This window comes from Lasioglossum baleicum, chromosome 18, assembly GCF_051020765.1.
Source record: "Lasioglossum baleicum chromosome 18, iyLasBale1, whole genome shotgun sequence".
Classification (NCBI taxonomy): domain Eukaryota; kingdom Metazoa; phylum Arthropoda; class Insecta; order Hymenoptera; family Halictidae; genus Lasioglossum; species Lasioglossum baleicum.
In genome coordinates this window covers 2574197-2595045 of record NC_134946.1, presented here as the reverse complement: position 1 = coordinate 2595045, position 20849 = coordinate 2574197, and the positions used below count along the sequence as shown (strand labels likewise).

General features: G+C 37.3%; 2 protein-coding genes across 6 annotated transcripts in view; one reads left to right on the top strand and one right to left on the bottom strand.

Annotated features, from left to right (window-relative positions):
• LOC143217956 (glycerol kinase) overlaps nt 1-20849 on the top strand; it is a 115913-nt gene that overhangs the window by 82962 nt on the left and 12102 nt on the right. For all 5 annotated transcript variants that reach the window (XM_076442723.1, XM_076442724.1, XM_076442726.1 and 2 more), the window contains 2 exons: nt 4314-4390; nt 19787-20045. In XM_076442723.1, coding sequence (XP_076298838.1) covers nt 4314-4390; nt 19787-20045 — 336 coding nt within the window. The remainder of the gene's footprint in view (nt 1-4313; nt 4391-19786; nt 20046-20849) is intronic.
• On the bottom strand, nt 12705-15136 carry LOC143217915 (uncharacterized). The gene is made up of 5 exons (XM_076442648.1): nt 14069-15136; nt 13825-13980; nt 13549-13689; nt 13301-13459; nt 12705-13115 (listed from the first exon to the last, which is right to left on the bottom strand). The coding sequence occupies exons 1-5, from the start codon at nt 14117-14119 to the stop codon at nt 12705-12707; spliced, it is 918 nt and encodes a 305-aa protein (XP_076298763.1). The 5' UTR covers nt 14120-15136.

Here is a 20849-nt window from a genome sequence, read left to right as displayed (position 1 = left end):
TTCCCTTCGTAGTCCTGGTCTGCGTAAGCCTTAAATCGGCCGAGGGCAAACGCGAGGCTGAAATTGTGCGTTTTAATAGAATGTCGGCGATACGTCGAACGGCGGAAAGGGCTTCCCGCCGTGAACGATCGTAACGGGCCTAATCTTGCCATTATCGCGGTAGCCCACGCGGGTCACGAAGCTCTCGTAATGAAGCACGATAACGAGGAGTACAACGTAATCGACACGGCAGTTTTTCTACGGGCCCGTCGCGAACAATGGAGTGGAATAGCGAAACCGTTTCGATGAATTTCTGGTTGGTCCAGCGCGGGGCCCGTAGCAAATGCTATGACGAGGCCCTAGTTCGTGTGCAAATGTAGCGCACCTTTTCAACAAACACAATAAATAACCTTTTCTTTTTTTTATCAAAAGTATCTGGGCCCCCTGGAATAGACAGGCGCTCATGTATCGGCGCGTTTTGGATGAAACGCCCGCGTGGGCCCCTGTTTGTATGGCGCGGGGCCCGTAGCATTTGATACTTCTGTGGCTTAACGGGCTAGTATAGGCTCGATTTGTAACTAGAAAGGGACTAGAATCTTACTAGAAAAAGGGGTTGAAACATGGGTTTGCGCCCAGACGTTGTTTGACCTTATTTGAGCAAATTGTGGGCTGGGTGAGGGTTCATTCTAAAGAGGAAGGTTAGACGCAGTGCGGTTTTCTCACGACGTTAACGAGATTATGTTAATAACTAATAATATGAGGGCCCAAAGTAGAGAAAAAATCTAGGAAAAAAACCCGCAGATTTCAATGCATTTTCTGTCTCTAATACACTTTTTTGACTGATGAGATGAGAAAAGCGCACTGCATCTAACCTTCCTCTTTAGAATGAGCCCTCACCCGGTCCAAAATTTCCTCAAATAAGGTCAAACAACGTCTGGGCGCAAACCCATGTTTCAACCCCTTTTTCTAGTACGATTCTAGTCCCTTTCTAGTTACAAATCGAGCCTATACTACCCCCTTAAGGGTGACGGTCCGAATTTGACCTTGGCAGGACGCCAGTGTGGTAGTACCCTCACACACCGTTAGAAACTGTATACGTACACGAGGTTGCAAGGGTTTCGTAGATTCCACTATACGTCTCTATAATGCACATTTGGGGCCCGTACGTAGTCACAATCGATAAATGAAAGACCCACCAATGGTGCTCTGGTCCGAAAATGGCCTACTTTTGCGTTTTCGAAGCGTAATTTTCATTATTCGGCAGCATGTAGCGGAATTCGACAAATATTGGACGGCGCGACAGTGCTGCCACAGTCAAGACACATACATTTTCTTAAATATCGAGAGATTTAGGGTTTCTATAGAAAAAAATGAACCAGAGCACCAATTCATGGACACATACAATGTCAATGCAACCGTTATTATGTTAAACTATACGCGTTTAAACAAAAATACTGAAATCTACGAATACGGTGGAACTACATCCCTAAACGGAGGGTTTCGGCACAAGTATCAGTTCCATTTTGGCATTTTTAGCTAGGAGCACTAGTGTATTTCTGAAGTTTTACTCACTGTTTTACCGATATTTTACCGATACAGTGACTGAATCGGTAAAACAGTGAGTTTCATCGTACTTCGTAGTTTTCAAACTGTGTGTTTAAACACGTATAGTTTAACATAATAAAGGTTGCATTGACATTGTATGTGTCCCTGAATATGCGGCCAGCTTCATTTTTTTCTATAGAAACCCTAAATGTTTCGATATTTAAGAAAATGTATGTGTCTTGACTGTGGCAGCACTGTCGCGCCGCCCAATATTTGTCGAACTCCGCTACATGCTGCAGAATAATGAAAATTACGTCTCGAAAACGCAAAAGTAGGCCATTTTTGGAGCTGACCGCAATTGGTGGGTCTTTTATCTATCGATTGTGACTACGTAGAGGCCCCAAATGTTTGCAAAATGCGGAACCCTTGCAACCTCGTGTACGTATACAATGTCTAGCGTGACCAATATCGCGCGAGGACCATTCTTCTGAGCTCTCGGTGTTTCCTACGCTTTTTACTTCGGGTTACCCTGGGTTGGTCGACAACTCATTTCACCGACACTGTTTTCATTGACGATTGGACCGACAGTAACTTTCGTCGACACTATGTTTTCATCTACACGGTCAAATCGTCGAATAGTCCAATCAATGAATGCTTATAAGGGGGGGGGGTAGAGGGAAATGGAAGGAACACAATTTTTAACTTTGGGACTTTGTTTGGACTAGTTAGGAGGTAAACATACTAAAAGTCACCACTCCTAGGAGGTGAGAGGGGTGCACGTAGAAGGTCCCCTTTTTCGGTTTTCCGCTTATATCTCGGAAACTATGCGTCCTAGCGATGAGACCATTCTATACAAAATTAAAGCTGACAACATGTGCCATAATATTGACTCCATTCAGTTTTTCGCTATTTCGCATAGCTTCCGAGATATCCGCGCTCAAAGTTCACTAATTGTGTTGAAGAGTTAGCTAGTCAAATAATAAAAATAGTGAACTTTGAGCTCGGATATCTCGGAAACTATGCGAGATAGCGAAAAACTGAATGGAATCAATCTTATAGCACATTTTGTCAGCTTTAATTTTGTATGCAATGGTCTTATCGCTAGGACGCATAGTTTCCGAGATATCCGCGCTCAAATGAAATTTTCGCCTCACGTTTTTTGCCTTATTTGACTAGCTAACACTTCAGCACAATTAGTGAACTTTGAGCGCGGATATCTCGGAAACTATGCGAGATAGCGAAGAACAGTATGCAGTCAATCTTATGGCACACTTTATCACCTTTAATTTTATATTAGAATGGTCTTATCGAATAGGACGCATAATTTCTGAGATATCAGCGGAAAACCGAGAGGGGGACCTTCTACGTGCATTTGAAGTTGAACTTGAAAAATTGAAGTTGAAATTGGAAAAGTGATATTTAAATTGAGAAACTGATGTTGAAACTCAAAAATTGAAGTGAAAATTGAAAACATGAAGTTGAAATTGAAAAATTGATATTGACAATGAAAAATAGAAGTTGAAAGTGAATTTGAAATTGAAAAATTAAAGTTGAAATTGAGAAACAGATGTTGAAATTCGAAAATTGATGTGCAAATTGAAAACTTGAAGTTGAAATTCAAATATTGATATCGACTATGAAAAATAGAAGTTGAAAGTGAAGGTGAAATTGAAAAATTAAAGTTGAAATTGAAATTGAAGTTTTGAAATTCAAGATAAAATCGAAAAATTGACGTTGAAATTGGAAAATTGAAGTTGAACTTGAAAAATTGAAGTTGAAATTCGAATATTGATATTGACAATGAAAAGTACAAGTTGAAAGTGAAGTTGAAATTGAAAAATTAAAGTTGAAATTGAAGTTGAAATTGAAAAATTGATGTTGGAATTGAAGTTGAAATTGAGAAATTGATGTTGAAATTGAAAAATTGATATTGGCAATGCAAAATTGAAGTTGAAAGTGAAGTTGAAATTGAAAAAATTGATGTTGAGATTGAGATATTGATGTTGAAACTGAAAAATGGGAATGGAAACTGAAAAAGTGAAGTTGAAATTGAAAGTGAAGTTGAAATTGAAATTGAAGCAAAAACACTAACTCTCGAACAAATAATGCCAAAGTGAGCGCGGATATCTCGGAAACTATGCGAGATAGCGAAAAACTGAATCAAATCAATCTTGGAGCTCATTTTGTCAGCTTTAATTTTGTATAGAATGGTCTTATCGCTAGGACGCATAGTGTTCGAGATATCCGCGCTCAAAGTTCACGAATTGTGGAAAAGGAGTCCACAGCACAATTAGAGAAATTTGAGCGCGGATATCTCGGAAACTGTGCGAAATAGCGAAAAGCTGAATAGAATCAATCTTATGACTCGTTTTGTCAGCTTTAATTTTGTATGGAATGGTCTTATCGCTAGGACACATAGTTTCCGAGATATAAGCGGAAAACCGCAAAAAGGAGACTTTCTACGTGCTCCCTGCAGCCCGCTCACCTCCTAGGAGTGGTGGCTTTTAGTATGTTTACCTCCTAACTAGTCCAAACAAAGACCCAAGGTTAAAAATTGTGTTCCTTCCATTTCCTTCTACAACTTCTCGTTGACTGGACTAAAATGTCTTCATCGACACGGTTTGGCCGACACTAACACGGTCAAATCGTCAATGAATACAGCGTCGGTGAAATGAGTTGTCGAGCAACCCAGCGTAACCCTTCCACCTCTGCTATTGCATTCGACACCGCGGAAGTCGCGTACGCAAATGCGGGAGAACAATGTGTAACACTCTGTGTTTATCTTTCAGACGCAATGGGCTCGTCGAAGAAGCCGGGTCCCCTAATCGGAGTAATTGATGTCGGCACGCGAACCGTTCGCTTTGTGGTGAGTCACCGTGACACTTGGATATATTGCGAATTGCGAAGCATGTGTGTCGGAACTTCCGACTCGGAAGTACAGAAACGGACACCCACGACTGGTCGAGTATAAATTGGAACCAGAAGTACTTCCATAGTAGTAGTAGTTACGGGTGTGCGGGTACAGTGTCGCCAGATGAGGTAGAAACCGGCTTCGTTTCCTCTCCTCCTTTCCCCTTCCACTATCCCATTCCAGCACCATGCGCACACTCCAACTTCCCCCACTAAGACCGTGGACCACGGTGCCCTTAGACCATATGTATATGTATACCTATAGACCTGGCGCAGATAATTTGGCCCTCGGAAAAGATGAAGACGGTGTGACGTCACGTTCTCGAAAGATGTATAAGCTATGCTCATCGACAGTGCCTACGCTTGGCTTATATGGGGGGTGAGGGGGATCAGCGGGTGCGCCATGTACATGTACATACCCAGTACGCGGGAAGAATGGACAGGATAATTTCAAAGAATTTGACATTGTACATGAAATTATCTATTATAAACTGTATTTGAGATACAGACGTTTATTCTGTATGTTTTATTAAGATATAAAGTACAGTCCGCGACAAAAAGATGGCACACCACGAAAATTCAATGTTTTCATCATTTGGACATGACAAATCTAGTCTTTCTTGGTACTTACACATTTTTATTACAAAATAAACTACATTACAAACAATAAAATTAAAGAAAATTGTCCGTTTGCTTATGGAAACAAAAAATAACAAAAATCGGCACGACAAAATGATGGCACATATATCAAAAAATACGTGATTTACCTACATCAAAAACATAACATTGTGTTTAATATTTTGTATGGCCTCCCTTATTCTCCAGAACAGCCAACATACGCTTTGGAAGCGACTTAAAGAGTTTTTTAATGTATTTTGGACGTATTTTTGTCCATTCTTGATGTATACATGTTTTTAATTCTGCAAGGCTTTGGAATTGTCTTCCGCCTTCATAAACATGTCTTGCGAGATGCGACCAACAATTTTCAATTATGTTGAGATCTGGCGATCTCGCTGGCCACTTTAAGACACTAATTTTATTTTGCTCAAAGTACTGCTTAACGCATTTTGCAGTATGCACACTTGCATTATCCTGCTGAAATGTAAAATTTTCCCCGGAAATTGTCCGTCCGAATTTAGTTAATTGTTCGTCTATCAAATCTATATAAATTTTGCTGTTCATGGTTTTCTTTATAAATTTTACTTCAGTCACCCCTCGATACCCAATTCCGGCCCAAAGCATTACTCCTCCGCCACCCATGTGTCTGCGGCTTAATATTCTTTCTTCTTTTCGCAGGTCGTGATAATAGTGTGCGAAACCATCCGGTCCATCTAGATTAAACCTTTTCTCATCACTAAAAATAACATGACGCCACTTTTTTCTCCAATGTATGTGCTCATGTGCAAATTTCAGACGCTCTGATTTATACTGAGCGGTTAAAGGTGGTTTTTTCTTCAATTTCATTCGAACCAAGTGCGGACATTCTTTTATTATCCTTTGCACATTACGTATATGTGTATGTACGCCTGCTGCTTTAGCGATTTGTCGTGCTGTTCCCGAAGAGTTCGAAGCTTCTTTTAAAATTGCACGTTTTCCGCGATTGCTTACTGCTTTTGGTCGACCAGAACTCTTTTTTTTCCGTATGTTTTGGGATTTTTTCATAAATTATACACCACTTTTCTGCTCCGATGTATAATACGTGCAATTTTTGAAATCGAGTAATTCTCTTTATGCAATGTCAAAATCGTTTTTATTTCAGCATCGGATAAAAATTTTCCAGTACCCATAGTGTATGTAATTTCAATAGTAATAAGAAACGCACACAATATTTAATGCACAGTCAAACAGTACACGATACAAACAGTCTGACGGTCTAGTGTTAACTGCAGAGAAAGAATTTTAAGAATGTGCCATCAATTTGTCGCGCCGGTGACCCCGGTTGTTTACATTTAGACTAGAGTCTGCAACCACCGCTGACCTCCGCCGGTGTAAGTAAGCTAGAAGCTCCACCGAAGTACATACACCGAGAGAAACATATCAAATTTTATCACAGTTTTAAGAAATAGCAATATTTACGGGTGTGCCATCTTTTTGTCGTGGACTGTATATGTATTAACTATTTTAGGAATAGCGCGATATTTGATTCTGAAGACATATTATGCAGGTTACAAAATGGTTTTTTACATATAAATTGATCACATTTACAACATTTTAAGGTAGTACTGCTAGTTTTACACAATTTACATTTACAGTAATTTCTCGTTCGTTGCGAAACTGCCAGGGGTTTGAGTTCGCAACGAGCAAATAGGGAAGCCTTTTGTGATTTATGACTGCGTCCAGATACACGCCGACCGCGCCGAGCGAGACTTCAATAGGGAGCCGAACATAGAGAAGGACAGAATGAAATACGGATCGGGTGACCGAAGCGTGTCGCCGTCGCCGGCACAATTTAAAGGCCCGTGAGTTCTTACAATGTATGTAATGGCAGTGATGGAATTGTTAATTTTCCATTAGGCTTTTATGGGACTTTCACTAACTCATTTCTTGCATTTTTATGATTAAAATGATACCAAACACGATATAATTTGGCCAATATTTAGTGGTTTAATCGACGATGAAAGTTTCGAACGCAACGAAGAAGAGCGTATAGGAAAGAAAGAGACAGCGGACAGTCGTTGCCGCCGTGCGGAGCGTCTCGGCCGACTCGGCGTTGACAGGCAGTGGAGTGGGTAGGCACGTCGCAACGAGCGCGTAGTACATTATTCGCAACGAACGAGAAATTACTGTACTTCGCTTGTGATTAGTTATTGCTAGACTACGGATCTTTATTCATTTACAAAAAAATTGAGTAGATGAAATTCAAATTCGTTGAAAAATTGAAAATATCAACACATGATTTCTGCTCTATTACAATCATTCAGGGAAGAAATAACATTCAATTTAATTTCTATTTCTTGCCATCGATGTATTGCTACACAAAATTTACACGGAGCAAGTGTATGATGGCGTAGTGTCGGCGTCGGTCTGCCGTTTCAGCCATTTTGAAATTATCTTAAGACTGCTTAAAACTTATCTTGTGACGTCACACCGCCCTTTATCTTTTCTGAGCTGTACTCTCGGTTTTCCTATACACATACTATACCTATGCCGGGTCTATAGGTATATATGGTCTAAGACGGTGCCCGTGCCGTGGACTGGTCTGGTCATCAGAGAGGGGATACATCATCTCAGCGTGATTCCCCTCATCTGGCGACACTGTGCGGTTATCCTAGCCTCGAAATACCCTACTATCGAAATCATTTTCCATATGTACTTATTCAAATTGAGGATATCAGTTGAAGCACCTACTAGGTTCCAAGTAACAGCTATTATACATATGGGAAATTATATCGATAATATATGATTGATTTTCGAGGTTGAAAAAATGAAGCTCATAAAAAGCTCTACAAAAAAGGTTATATACATTTTTTACGTAAACCTATTATTTTGGCTGTCAAAGCCTCGTTTGCCCCTCAGCCCACTTCAAAGTTTTGACAGTTCTTACTAAATATTTTCGAAAATATTGACTTTAGAGAAAAAGTTTCAAACAAAAAGTGAAGCTCCTAAAAAGCTCTACAAAAAAGGTTATATACATTTTTTACGTAAACCTATTATTTTGGCTGTCAAAGCCTCGTTTGACCCCCGGCCCATTTCGATCATCGAAAAAAACGTAAAAAAAATTTGTTTAAATTTTTCGGCATTATAAAGTTGATTATCGAGGTTGAAAACATTATTTTGTAATAGCCCAATCCTTTCCGAACAAAGCAAAAAAAAAGAAATATAGCTCAATCGGACAAACAGTTCCAGAGATAAAAATTCGTAAGTGTGGTCCGTTTTCGCCAAAATGGGCAAAAATTGAAAACTTTGAAGGCCTGCCATTTCTAAAAAAATTGAAACCGGCAGAATGATGATTTAAACCCCCCCCCCCTAATTTCACATGGACTACAACATATTTCATTTTGAACAAAATCGACGATGTTGCCTGCAAAAAGTGATCGATTTGGCATGGAATGACCCCTAGATGCCATTATTTTACCGAACTGCCACTGTCCCTGAGTTTGCCCATCCTTCTGCTTCAGAGTCTCGATAATTTCTACACTTTCTGTTCCTTCCCTTCTATCTTTTTCTATTCCCGCGCTTGACTATATCCCTTACTGTTTAGGTACTCCGTCCTCTCTTGTTATCTCACACACCTTTTCTCTTCCCTTCAGGTATTCCTTTACCAAAACTCTTCCCTCCACAATATCTCTACTTCTTCCTCAAATCTTAACGCATTCTCTCCTGCTCGCGAATTGGTATCTTACCTCTCATGGTTTCTCCCAGTAGCATGTAACCTGGCGTTGTTCTATCAAGATTCAGGCACCATTTGGTATTTTGTACTCTCTCCAGTTGCTCCCTTATCTTCCACCCCAATATTTCTGCCCCATACATCATTATCCCTTTTTTTCGAAGTCTTCGAAACCTATGAAGTTGTAACTTACGAGTTTCATACCATGTCACGATTTTTGATAAATAAAAATATTAACTTTCAGTCACCGGTAAAGCCCACTAAACTTTCCGTTTGCACTTTTCGTAATTAAATTAAAAAAAGATTGCATTCTATTAATAAATTTCGGGATCATATCACGAATGTACTTAAAAATTACTACTTTGCAAACTAAATTTTAATGAGTTTTATTAAATTCGGTGAAATCGGATATCGCGGACTAAATGAAAAGAAAGGCAAGACAGGCTTGGCGCTTGACAAAACCCACGTATTCAGTATGGCTGTAACTTTTTTTCGAAGGTCGAAGATTTCGGAATTTCGAAACTTCGACGTTTCTGAAATCAAAGCTTCGAAATTCGAAGGAAAGTTACAGCCTTACTATTTACCAGTGGCGGACCAAGGCAAGTGGGGGCCCTAAGCGGTCAAAATTTCGGGGCCCCCTCCCCAACAAAAAGTTTCAAGAAAACTCTCATTAAGTTATAAACAAAAAAGAAAAGTAATCAGAAATATTCCATACCATAAGACATTAAATAAATTTATTAAAAAACATACATACATTTTACACATTTTTTATTTTATATGAATTTCCGTCTTGCTTTGTTTCTTGCAAATTCATGAATTATTGTGGCAGTATCAATTCGGTATCAGTTTAATTCAGTATCAATTAAAATTTTTTGCTCTATATAAGGTGAAGTGCCCTAAGTCTGGACAGCCAAAAAGTGATACCTAAATCTGGACAATTGAATTTTCATAGTAAAATCAGTAATTAAGAGATTAAATAATTATATTATATATTCTGAGGCCTCTCTCTCTCTCTCTCTCTCTCTCTCTCTCTCTCTCTTAGCTACAAATAGGTGTGAATATTATTTCATTGTGACATCAATTGAAATTCAAAAATAAATTCAAAGTTCATCTGAAAACAGTATACAAAATAGCCTATTTACATGCGAATCATGTGCATTTATAGTTCGAACTTTTGTTAGAAAAAAAGATATAATTTAAGCCCTCAGACAAAAAATAATTATCACGCATAATAATATTGATATTTTAAAAAAATTGGCAATCAAACTTAACGTAAATAATAATTATTAATCCAAATATTAGATGTCCAAGATTAGGATTGTTTCAAATATAAGTACTCCATACTGGGACGCGATGACAGTAGCTGTTCCACACTAAGCTTATATGCAGTGTGCTTACTCCTGAAGCCGGACACGCGTTTGTGAATGAAATCAACGCATTGTTTGCAAATTATTTAACTAAATGTACGTATAAGTAGTCTTCTATTAGCTTGTATAACGTATGTAGAAAATGTGTTCCGGCTGTGACGTTAATAATACTTAATTTTTATGTCATAAATCTATCAGTATTAATACCTAACCTCAAAAATTAATTATCCATGTCGATATAGTTCTTAAAAAAATGTTTTTTTCAAATTGTAAACTTGCTTTAAAAATTAAATTCGATGATGGCCATCACTAGAAACAAAACTTTTGATTCCAGTCGGAAAAAGTAATTAATAAGTATCATAAAAAACAGATTAAAGTAAGAGAAAGCCAAAAGTGTACATAAAATCTAAGGATATTATTAAAAATGACAGATTGAAGGAAAATAAAAAATTGGAGTGAAATCAAGAATCTCATTCTGTTGAATCCATCGTACAAGTACAATTTCTCAATACAGTAGGCCAGTTTAACATTTCAAAAAGCACGCATTCCAGAATGAAAATTTTAAGTTCGGTGGATGCTAACAAAGGACAACCAACTGTACTGTCGAAGACAGAAGAAAGATCTTGAAAAGAGGAGCAAGAAAAAAAATTTATAGAAGAAGAACATTTGTCAAAAAAGCAGGAAAAAGAGAGATACAAAATTAAGAACGAACAAGAACAAGAAATCAATAATAATTTAGACGAAAGAAAAAAGATAATTACACAACAAATTAAGGGCAGAATGTAATATACAATAATAATATATTCAGATGTGCATCATTAAAGATTTAATAAAGTTCGATGTTATAGATCAGGCATGGGCAAATTTTTGCTCGATCGGAGGCATTCTCAAGGAATACCCCCACTCCTCCCGGTCGCGCGTCTCACTCCCCGTGGCGGCCATAGTGCTTGGAGCACTATAGTGTCTTTTGCAAATTATATGTAAATTCAATTTGTCCCGGTGTAGGGTTCACTTCTGTCCAGGTACTAGCTTAGATTGGATTTAATATGTCCAACTACCAGGTTTGAATTATTCTTGTTAATACAATTAAGATATTAACCTAAACAATGATTTTTTTATTTTAAATTACTTTACAAACTCTGAACTGTATGTTAAAACTCTTAAAAAATTATTGTTGTTTATTTAAAGTGATAAAATTAAAAATAGAAAAACATGCTGTCCAGGCATAGGGCACTTCACCTTACAGAACAGCCATATTATTTAGCCTTTCTTCTCCCATAGTGCTCCTTAAATAATTTTTTACACGCTTTAAAACAGCAAAACGATCTTTCTCCTGACGCATTAGATAACGGAATTGTTAAAAAAAATTTCAATAATAATTCGACATTCGGAAATGTGCAAGGCATTTCTTTGGCTGCTCGATAGATGTCTGGTGTGGTTTTTATGCTGTCCTCGTTTTCTTTCAGAAACATTAAAAAATGGTCACATTCATCTTCAATAGTATAAACATCAATATCATTTTTGTAAATATCCTTCAACCTATTCATCGCGATCTTTTTTTCTTCTTTTGATAAATTCAAATCAAAAAATATTCGAAAAGGCTTTACCAACGACTTCATACGCTTGAATTCTTCGAGATATTTCTGCCTTGATGTTATCACATACAACATAAAATGAATTGACTAAATGTTCTCTTATTGTAAATTCATATCCGACTTCTTTGTTTTCATCAAAAAACATTTTTCTCTTTTTGTGTCTGCGAGTTTGTCCTTCTTCTACATTAAATAATAGCCCTGAAAAATCAGTTGCCTCTTTTTCAACTTTTTCAAATTCTTCTCTGAAATTATTTATAAAATAATTTATATTTATATTGTAAATACACATATTTACAATATGTATTTATTATTTATATTAGATTTTTTCGATTATTTTATTGAGGGTTTTTTGAACCTTTTCGGTCATTTCCAAAATCTTTAAGTTGAGATATTTTAAGAGCTCGGTTAGTCCAGTGGTCCCCAACCCCCGGTCCGTGGATCAAATGGTACCGGTCCGCGCCCAAGGAACATTAAATACAATTAAACTAAAATTATTAAATCAGAAAAATCTGTAATATAAACAATCAACGTCCCTCCCCCCCCCACCCTTCAGCGTGCCGCGATAAAATTATCAAACGTTGACCGGACCGCGGTAAAATTATCAAACGTTGACCGGTCCGCGACGATAAAAAGGTTGGGGAGCACTGGGTTAGTCCGCGACATGGACCTACAGGACTGAGCATAAGGTAGGGTTTTAGGCGAGAGGGGGCACCAAGCGAGCGGGGAGGGATGGTCGCATGAAATTACGGGCCACAAGTGTTGCCATCTATATAAAGTAGCGGGAACATTTAAAATGTACAAATGAATCACGTATATTCACCGCATATTTTAAGGTGATTCTAATTGTAAGTCAATTGTGACATGCGTAATAATGTTATTTCTATTTACGTATCTCTTATCATAAAGGATATATAAATGTTTTGAAAAATTATCAGTGATTTTATAAGAAATATGGAAAGGATCAATAACAACACGATGTACTTAATGGCCAGAAAACAATATTAATTTATTAAAATAATTTCGTTTGCTATTCGCAACATTGTTTTTCTGCTTACAGATATAGTTGTATCTGACCTTAACGTAATTATTGATTATACACTTGATTAGGCGTATCCTATGGTCGTATAACACATACTGATCATTACTATTTTTCGTTTGTAATGTCTGCAAAACTGTTTGCAGATTCGTAATTTTTTGGTTTCTTCTATTAATTTTGGCGTTTAAGTTTGCGAATTCCAATTGGTGTTTTCTTTTTAAGTTAGATATATGCTTCCGTAACATTTCCTTTCTTGGGGAATGAAACAATTTTTCCGGAGATATACACGTATGTTTGTCTGCCACAGACACTTTTGCTTCAGCCGATTTATTTGACGTTTGCAATAATGCACCCATCTGCAATATAATACTACTAGTTAATAAATGATCACATTAGGGTACACCTTACCGATTGTAATGAAATTTTGATATTGAAAGTCATTTTTACTTTTTATAAATAAACCTATCATTTCTTTACCATATTACATGACGCCACATAACTTTTCATTTTAAACAGTATATATTAGATAGTAAAAACTTACATGTTCATTTTTGGATTCGGATGCAATTGTTAATACTTTTTCACTAACTTCATGTGAACCAGTGTCTACTAAATGTTTTCTCTTTCTTCCTGTAACGCTCATTGATTCAGTAAATCCAACTGAATCACCAGTTTGTAGTATTATTACTGCAGAACTCGTCTAAAATAATAATATTAACACAAAATGAGTTTGTTATTTCAAATGAGTATGTAAAGTAAAAGTCTTATGTTATAGCTATCTAAACATACAGAAGTTGAAGGCTCCTCGGTTGAAATGTCTTCGCATACATTAATATTTTCTTCCTTTATAATCTCAGAAGTTGAAGGCTCCTCGGTTGAAATGTCTTTGTTTAGTCGTAATGTCTTAAATATGCTGTATTCTTTAGTGACCTATGAACAAGCAAACCGATGAAAATGAGTTTTTGGGAACTTGTAGTGAAAACATAAGAGTATCTTCTAACAATGTTGTTATTTGACTCCAAAAACGCATGGCATAATATAAAGAGTTCATAAAATGTTACATACATACGGTACAGCATGCTTCTTCAATTTGACATATACTGAAGATGTTCTATCTATATCTTCGTGTCTAAAATGAACCAAACATACAATCGGACGTGTTGGTAAAATTGTATTTTGGAGCCCAGCCACAATTGGCGTTTCATAGGACATTTGGGACATCTGAAAATTAAATTATACAATAATCCTTCTTTACGTAGATTAATGAGACATGCAATAAAAGTTTCACTATTTTATTATTGTTACTTACACATGGAAAGTAATTTTTATTGTTTCTTCCAATTCTTCTTGACGATAACATGGGCGAGATGTTCTATTTGAGCATCCTTTCACAATACATGATGGCATTTTTATAAATTAATGTGTATCAATGTTCAAAAAACACAAAGCCACGACGATTCACCGACGCGTGTATTGTAAATACAGACCACGTGCTACAGACGCTACACTAGTATTTAGAGTCGCCTATAGAGCGCACCACATGTGGCCCGTAATGATACCCCTTCCGTCTTTTCTTGCACCCCCGTAGGCTAATGCTCAGTCCTGTAGGTCCATGGTCCGCGACCGCTTAGTCCGCGTACCGTTAGATCCGCCTCTGCTATTTACCATTGCGCAGCGGGGTCATTTCCCCTTGCGGGGGACATTCAGCCGCACAGCTAGATTTGTCAAGCTGTACACCGCCCCAGATGACACAGTGGGGTATTTGGCCAGTTTAGCGCGCCAAAACTATTGCAACGTTATTAATAGTGTCAAGGTCATAATATTATACAGGGTTGGGCGCTACATTTTGCCAGCTCAAATATCTTTGTTGTTTTTAAAGATACGTCAAATGTCTGAAGGACAAAGTTGAATGGTAAAACGGGGCTTATACGATACCAAAAAATTTTTTGTTTTTATGTACTTTTTTCTAGAGCTATGAAGGTGACCTTCATTTTTTTTAATCGAATGAGGTATTTTTTAATACATCAATCGATGCAGCTGGACATTCGTTATAAAAAAGTACTAACCTATGTATGTCGAAAAGTTAGTAGTTCAGGAGATATTTCAATTTAAATAACTCTAAAATACCGTTACTGTCGTACTAAGACGTTACACAAGTAAGTAAACGATAACATCAATTTCAATGTCAATTTTTCAATTTCAACTTCAAATTTTCAATTTCAACTTCAATTTCAATATCAACCCTTCAACTCCAATTTTGAAATTTCACTTCGTCAATTTTAACTCTTCAATTTCAACGTCAATTTTTCAAGTTCTCTTCGTTAATCTCAACTCTTCAATTTCAACGGCAGTTTTTCAGTTTCAACTTCAATTTCAATTTTTCAATTTCAACGTCAATTTCAATATCAACCCTACAACTTCAACTCTCCAATTTCAATTTTTCAATTTCAACGTCAGTTTTTCAATTTCAACTTCAATTTTTCAATTACAATTCGTTAATTTCAAATCTTCAATTTCATTTTCATCGTCGATTTTTCAATTTCAATTTCAACTTTTCAATTTAAACTAGCAAGTAAACGCTAACATCTTAGTACTAACTATAATGATGTTTTAGAGTTATTTAAATTGAAATATCTCCTGAACTACTAACTTTTCGACATACATAGGTTAGTACTTTTTTATAACGAATGTCCAGCTGCATCGATTGATGTATTAAAAAATACCTCATTCCATTAAAAAAAATATGAAGGTCACCTTCATACCTCTGCAAAAGATTACATGAAAAAAATATTTTGTTGGTATCGTATAAGCCCCGTTTTACCATTCAACATTGTCATTCAGACATTTGACGTATCTTTAAAAAGCAACAAAGATATTTGAGCTGGCAAAATGTGGCGCCCCACCCTGTATATCATTGGATTCGTCTTAACACCAGCTACAACATTATCAAATCAAAAATACAATTTAATATTTAAAAAATCGAAGCGATCTTGTTTTTTTCTTTTAAACAAAATTTTTTCAATGTTTTTTATATTGCAATTTATACATGCACGAATACTGTTAAACTTTTATTTGGAACATTTTTCCGTCAGATTTAGAGAAATTGCTATTGCAAACAAATTTCACGCGTGGCTGTGGTAAAGATTTAAACACAAAGTTCTAAATAACAAAATCATACTTTATTAATAACGAGACACTTAATACTAAATCGGTCGAAACTCATTTTACACTCACTGTTATAAATAACTCGCTCTAATGTATCTCTGAAACTGTCCACTCTGTCCCAAACACTCTTCATTGCACGTATCCGTAACTATTCATTTTGTAATTTATCATATTCGTTTCGATTCATACTGACTCATGTAAAACTATACAAGATTTATCAAATAAATTATAGCGAATATTCTAAATACGAGTCTTCGGACTGTAGAAGCACTACAGAACACAAAACACTACACTATTCGAAGAAACACTGACACTCGATTGTTAAACCACGATTACATTCTTCCGATAATATAAATTAATATTTTAGCAATAGTGACATTCATTTTCCTTCAATTTACTTCCAAGTATCTGTCACCTACAACTCAATTATTTCATCATTATCAGTCATATGATATACGATCGGTTCATGCCATACTGATCTATATCGCATAAAAAGGTATGTGTCAATAGCAATCTGCACATAAACTTTTCAGGATTTTATAAAGCAATGTCTACTGATTAACCTCACAAAAAATTAAAGAGGTGTTATTAAACAGGCCAAATACCCCACTGTGCGGCGTACTAGCCTTTCCGACAGGCAACATGCAGCCGAATATTGCAAAACTATTGCTCGAAAACGTAAAAGAATGACTTTTGAGGTAAACAGCGCCCTAGATTGATCTTTCATCTAGCGATTTTGACTACTACAAAACCCCGTCTTTGCATTATCGAGAAATCAGAAGTGGAATGAATCCCGGACCCTTGCAATCCTCGCGTACGTATTGTACAGTGGGTGTAACAAAATTTAGTGTCATGGTTTTGGCAGATGGTTGTACACCTTCGGATCGGTGGAGATTTGTTAAAAGAAATTGCCGAAAAATTGACTTTGACCTTGAGAATCAAGGTCAAATTTTGTATGCTTGCACCGCATTCTACTCACCATGGGGACCAAACTTGTCAAAGGAACCATAGGTCACAACTCAACCGTTCTCTTATAAAAGAATGTTAAATGTTTTAACGTCGTCTTCTGTTCCTTGAGTTGAGAACCATCGTGGTTTATGGTTGTTAACAATTGTCCTTGAACAGCGGCTTCGATTTGGCCACCATTATTTTGTAAACAGAACGGATGTAAACAAATATAGTCCAGTCGGCAGGTCGAAAAAAACGCGTCTACCTGGAAAACATTCCGAACTTAATGAAATTTTGACACGTCATTTAGGAGTACTCTGGGGTGTCGAATGTCAGTTTTCGACCTCGAGGACCCTGTGCTAACTTGGGGAGGGGGAAAAAACCACGATTTTTATTACCTTGTTTTGGTTTTTCGCCTATTACTCCATCTTGTCTTTCTTTCTTCTGACGTCATATCATCCTCTATTCTTTCCTGTCTACCTTTCAATTCCTTCTTCGCCATCATTACTCTCCTCTTTCCCTCCACTCCCTCCATCTTCACCAGCAACATACTTCTCCCATCCCTATTCTCCTTTCCCACCCTTCTTATTTCTTCTACTTTTTCCCTAACCCCTAATCTCTTCCATAACTCTTCTATCACTCTTTTTTCCTCCCCTCCTTCCACCTTCCCCTCCTTACCCCCTTTACTATAATATTCTTTTTTCTTTCTTCCCTCTCCCTTTTGTCTACTCTTATTACAAGTTCCCTCATTTTCCTCTCCATCTCTTTCCTCCCTTCCTCGTTTCCCCCTGTCCCTTCTCTCTCATTCCCTTTTAATTCTAACTCTTCTACCTTCTTTTCTAGCCCTTCTATCTTCACCAACAGGTAGTATCAATTTCATTAAGTTCGGAATATTTTCCAGGTAAAAGTACCTGGCGACTGGACTAATAGAGGACAGTAAACATCACAACTTTCAGATGATCACTGCCAATGATGAGTCTTTTTTGGTCTTTCGTGTAGCGAGTGTTAGACGTCAGTTATGCAAAGTAGAAGAAGAAATTATAACGCGCGTCAGATGCTTCATGCTATTGATGAAGCATTTGGAAATTACACCTCAGCTCGCAACATATATCGTGAATATTTAATTAATACCGGACAAGGAAATCCTAAGAATGTGCCAGACAGAAGGGATTTTCAAAGATTGGACCAACATTTTCAAGATTTTGAATTTGCTATTACTCCTGGACATCGGAGGGCAGAGACGGACTTCGTATTCATTGGAGGAAAGAGGAGTATATACATAATTGCACTTGCTCGTGCTCATCCGCATTTGGGTTTACGCGGCTTTCCTGTCCTCTATTTGTTTACATCCGTTCTGTTTACAAAATAATGGTGGCCAAATCGAAGCCGCTGTTCAAGGACAATTGTTAACAACCATAAACCACGATGGTTCTCAACTCAAGGAACGGAAGACGACGTTAAAACATTTAACATTCTTTTATAAGAGAACGATTGAGTTGTAACCTATGGTTCCTTTGACAAGTTTGGTCCCCATGGTGAGTAGAATGCGATGCAAGCATAAAAAATTTGACCTTGAATCTCAAGGTCAAAGTCAATTTTGCGGCAATTTCTTTTAACAAATCTCCACCGATCCGAAGGTGTACAACCATCTGCCAAAAACCATGACACTAAATTTTGTTACACCCTGTACGTGGTCTAGCGGTGTGTGAGTGTTCACGCGCGAGCATCGCACAGTGGGGTATTTGGCCTGTTTAGCGCGCCAAAAGTCGAAATTTTTACTTTGTTCAAAATGACTAAAACTTTTTACCCATGTACCTGAATATATATGCAAGTAATCTACAATAATATTTTTCCATAAACGGTACTATTTAGTAACCTATAGATACTTGAAAGTAACATATTCTCGTGGCCGAGAGAAGCATGGAAAAACTTGTGTTAAAGAAATGATCTTTCTCACAAGTTTAGTGTATCAAACCAAGCGAGCAACGAGCATACGATGTTGGTTTAATGCGACGCCATATAGCAAACATTTTGATAAGTAGAAAACTATTGAATTCCCCTGAAAACGTATAATCTTATTAAAACGTACACCTAATAATGATAATAATATACTGCAACTAACGAATCGGGAAGTTCTTTGTGTGGCTCGTGGAGAGTCACACACCAAATAACATCCGTACCACTAACCCTCTCGCGAGCTCGCAAAGCGAGCGAGTTACGACAACCCTACTTGCGAAGCTCGCGAGGCGAGCGAGCAACAACACCCCTCTAGTTTAATATTGTATTATACGATTTTAACTTTTTTGGGAAGCTAGAGCAATTAGTTTACTAAAGGATGTGAAAAGAAATTTTTTCAAAAATTGCAATTGATCGGAATTGTTGAAAAAATACTAAAAGTTGAGTTTTTAACTTTTTTATGTGGACGTATATTGAAAATTTAAAAAATACGTTGTAGATCTGTGTCAATTAAATACATCTGAAAATTTCGTCAAAATTCTCGACGTTGCAATGAGCAACAAACGTTTAAAGATGGTAAAAATTGCAGATTTTCACGATTTATTGCCGAAAATAAATCGAAATACTCCAGTATAACTGTGAAATGTCTGTTAATACTCAATATTGTACCTAACACTTAATGTAATATATAATTAATATCGGAAAAATTTGCATATGTTTCGAGCATATTTGCATATTTTTCGTGCATATTTGCATGTTTTTCGTGCATAAGTGTCATATGCATTTTGCATATTTATCGTGCATAAACTTCCGCAGTCTAGTCATTAGATTAGTTTATCAATTAATGGGTGCTAAAAGAGGGAAATACAGAAATGGTTTTCCAGACACCCGAGCAAGGGTTAAAGTCGCCATAATAAATTAGCAAATGTTTACAATGTCTTTTCATGTTGTCGCGCAGGTGTTCAACGCGAAGCACGTGGAAGAGGTGGCCTCCCATCAAATAGACATAGAGGAGATCAACCCGCGGGAAGGATGGGTGGAGCAGGATCCGAAAGAGATCCTATTCGCGATGAAGGCGTGCATCAAGGACGTCGTGAAGCAATTAGAGACCCGCGACTTAAAGGTGGAGGACATTATCACAATCGGCATAGCAAATCAAAGGGAGACGACTGTCGCGTGGGACGCGGTCACAGGCGAGCCGTTGTACAACGCGATAGGTAATATCAACGGATGGAAATGTTCGATATAGTCCAGTCAACGAAAAGTTGTAGAGGGAAATGGAAAGAACACAATTTTTAACTTCGGCTCTGTGTTTGGACTAGTTAGGAGGTAAACAAAAATTGACCTGACCGGGGATTCGAACCGGGTCCAGAAAGTCTTCAGCGGTTCCTTAGTCGGAGACCGTTGTAATTATTAGGACCTTGAATAAGTTCTCGCTGTTTCTTCAAAGATGGCAGTAGCAGTACCCCGTTCGTGAAATTTCGAATGGTAACACACATGCAAGGCAGTAGTGTATCTAACCTTAAATTTCAGTGTATGGTAGTTCACTTTAGTGTAAACAAAGTAATTTTTTCTTAGTTCTGAAAATGTCTACTTTTGTGCCAAATAAAGTGTATTTGCGGGAAATTTTATTGCACTACTTTATTCAAAAGAAATCTGCAGCTGAAGCACATAGAATTCTTGTTGAGACTTATGGTGACAATGCTTTGTCGGATACGACATGCAGAGACTGGTTTCGACGCTTCAAAAATAATGATTTTGAACTTGAGGATAAAGAACGTTCTGGCGCACCGAAAAAATTTGAAGACGAAAAGTTGGAGGAATTACTCGATCAAGACCGATGTCAGACGCTAGCAGAACTTGGAAAAACATTACAAGTAGATGAGTCAACTGTTTCAAAACGTTTAAAAGTTTTAGGAATGATCCAGAAGCAAGGACATTGGGTACCGTATGAATTGAAGCCGAGAGACGTCGAACGGCGTTTTCTCACGTGTGAACTACTGCTTCAACGGCAGAAAAGA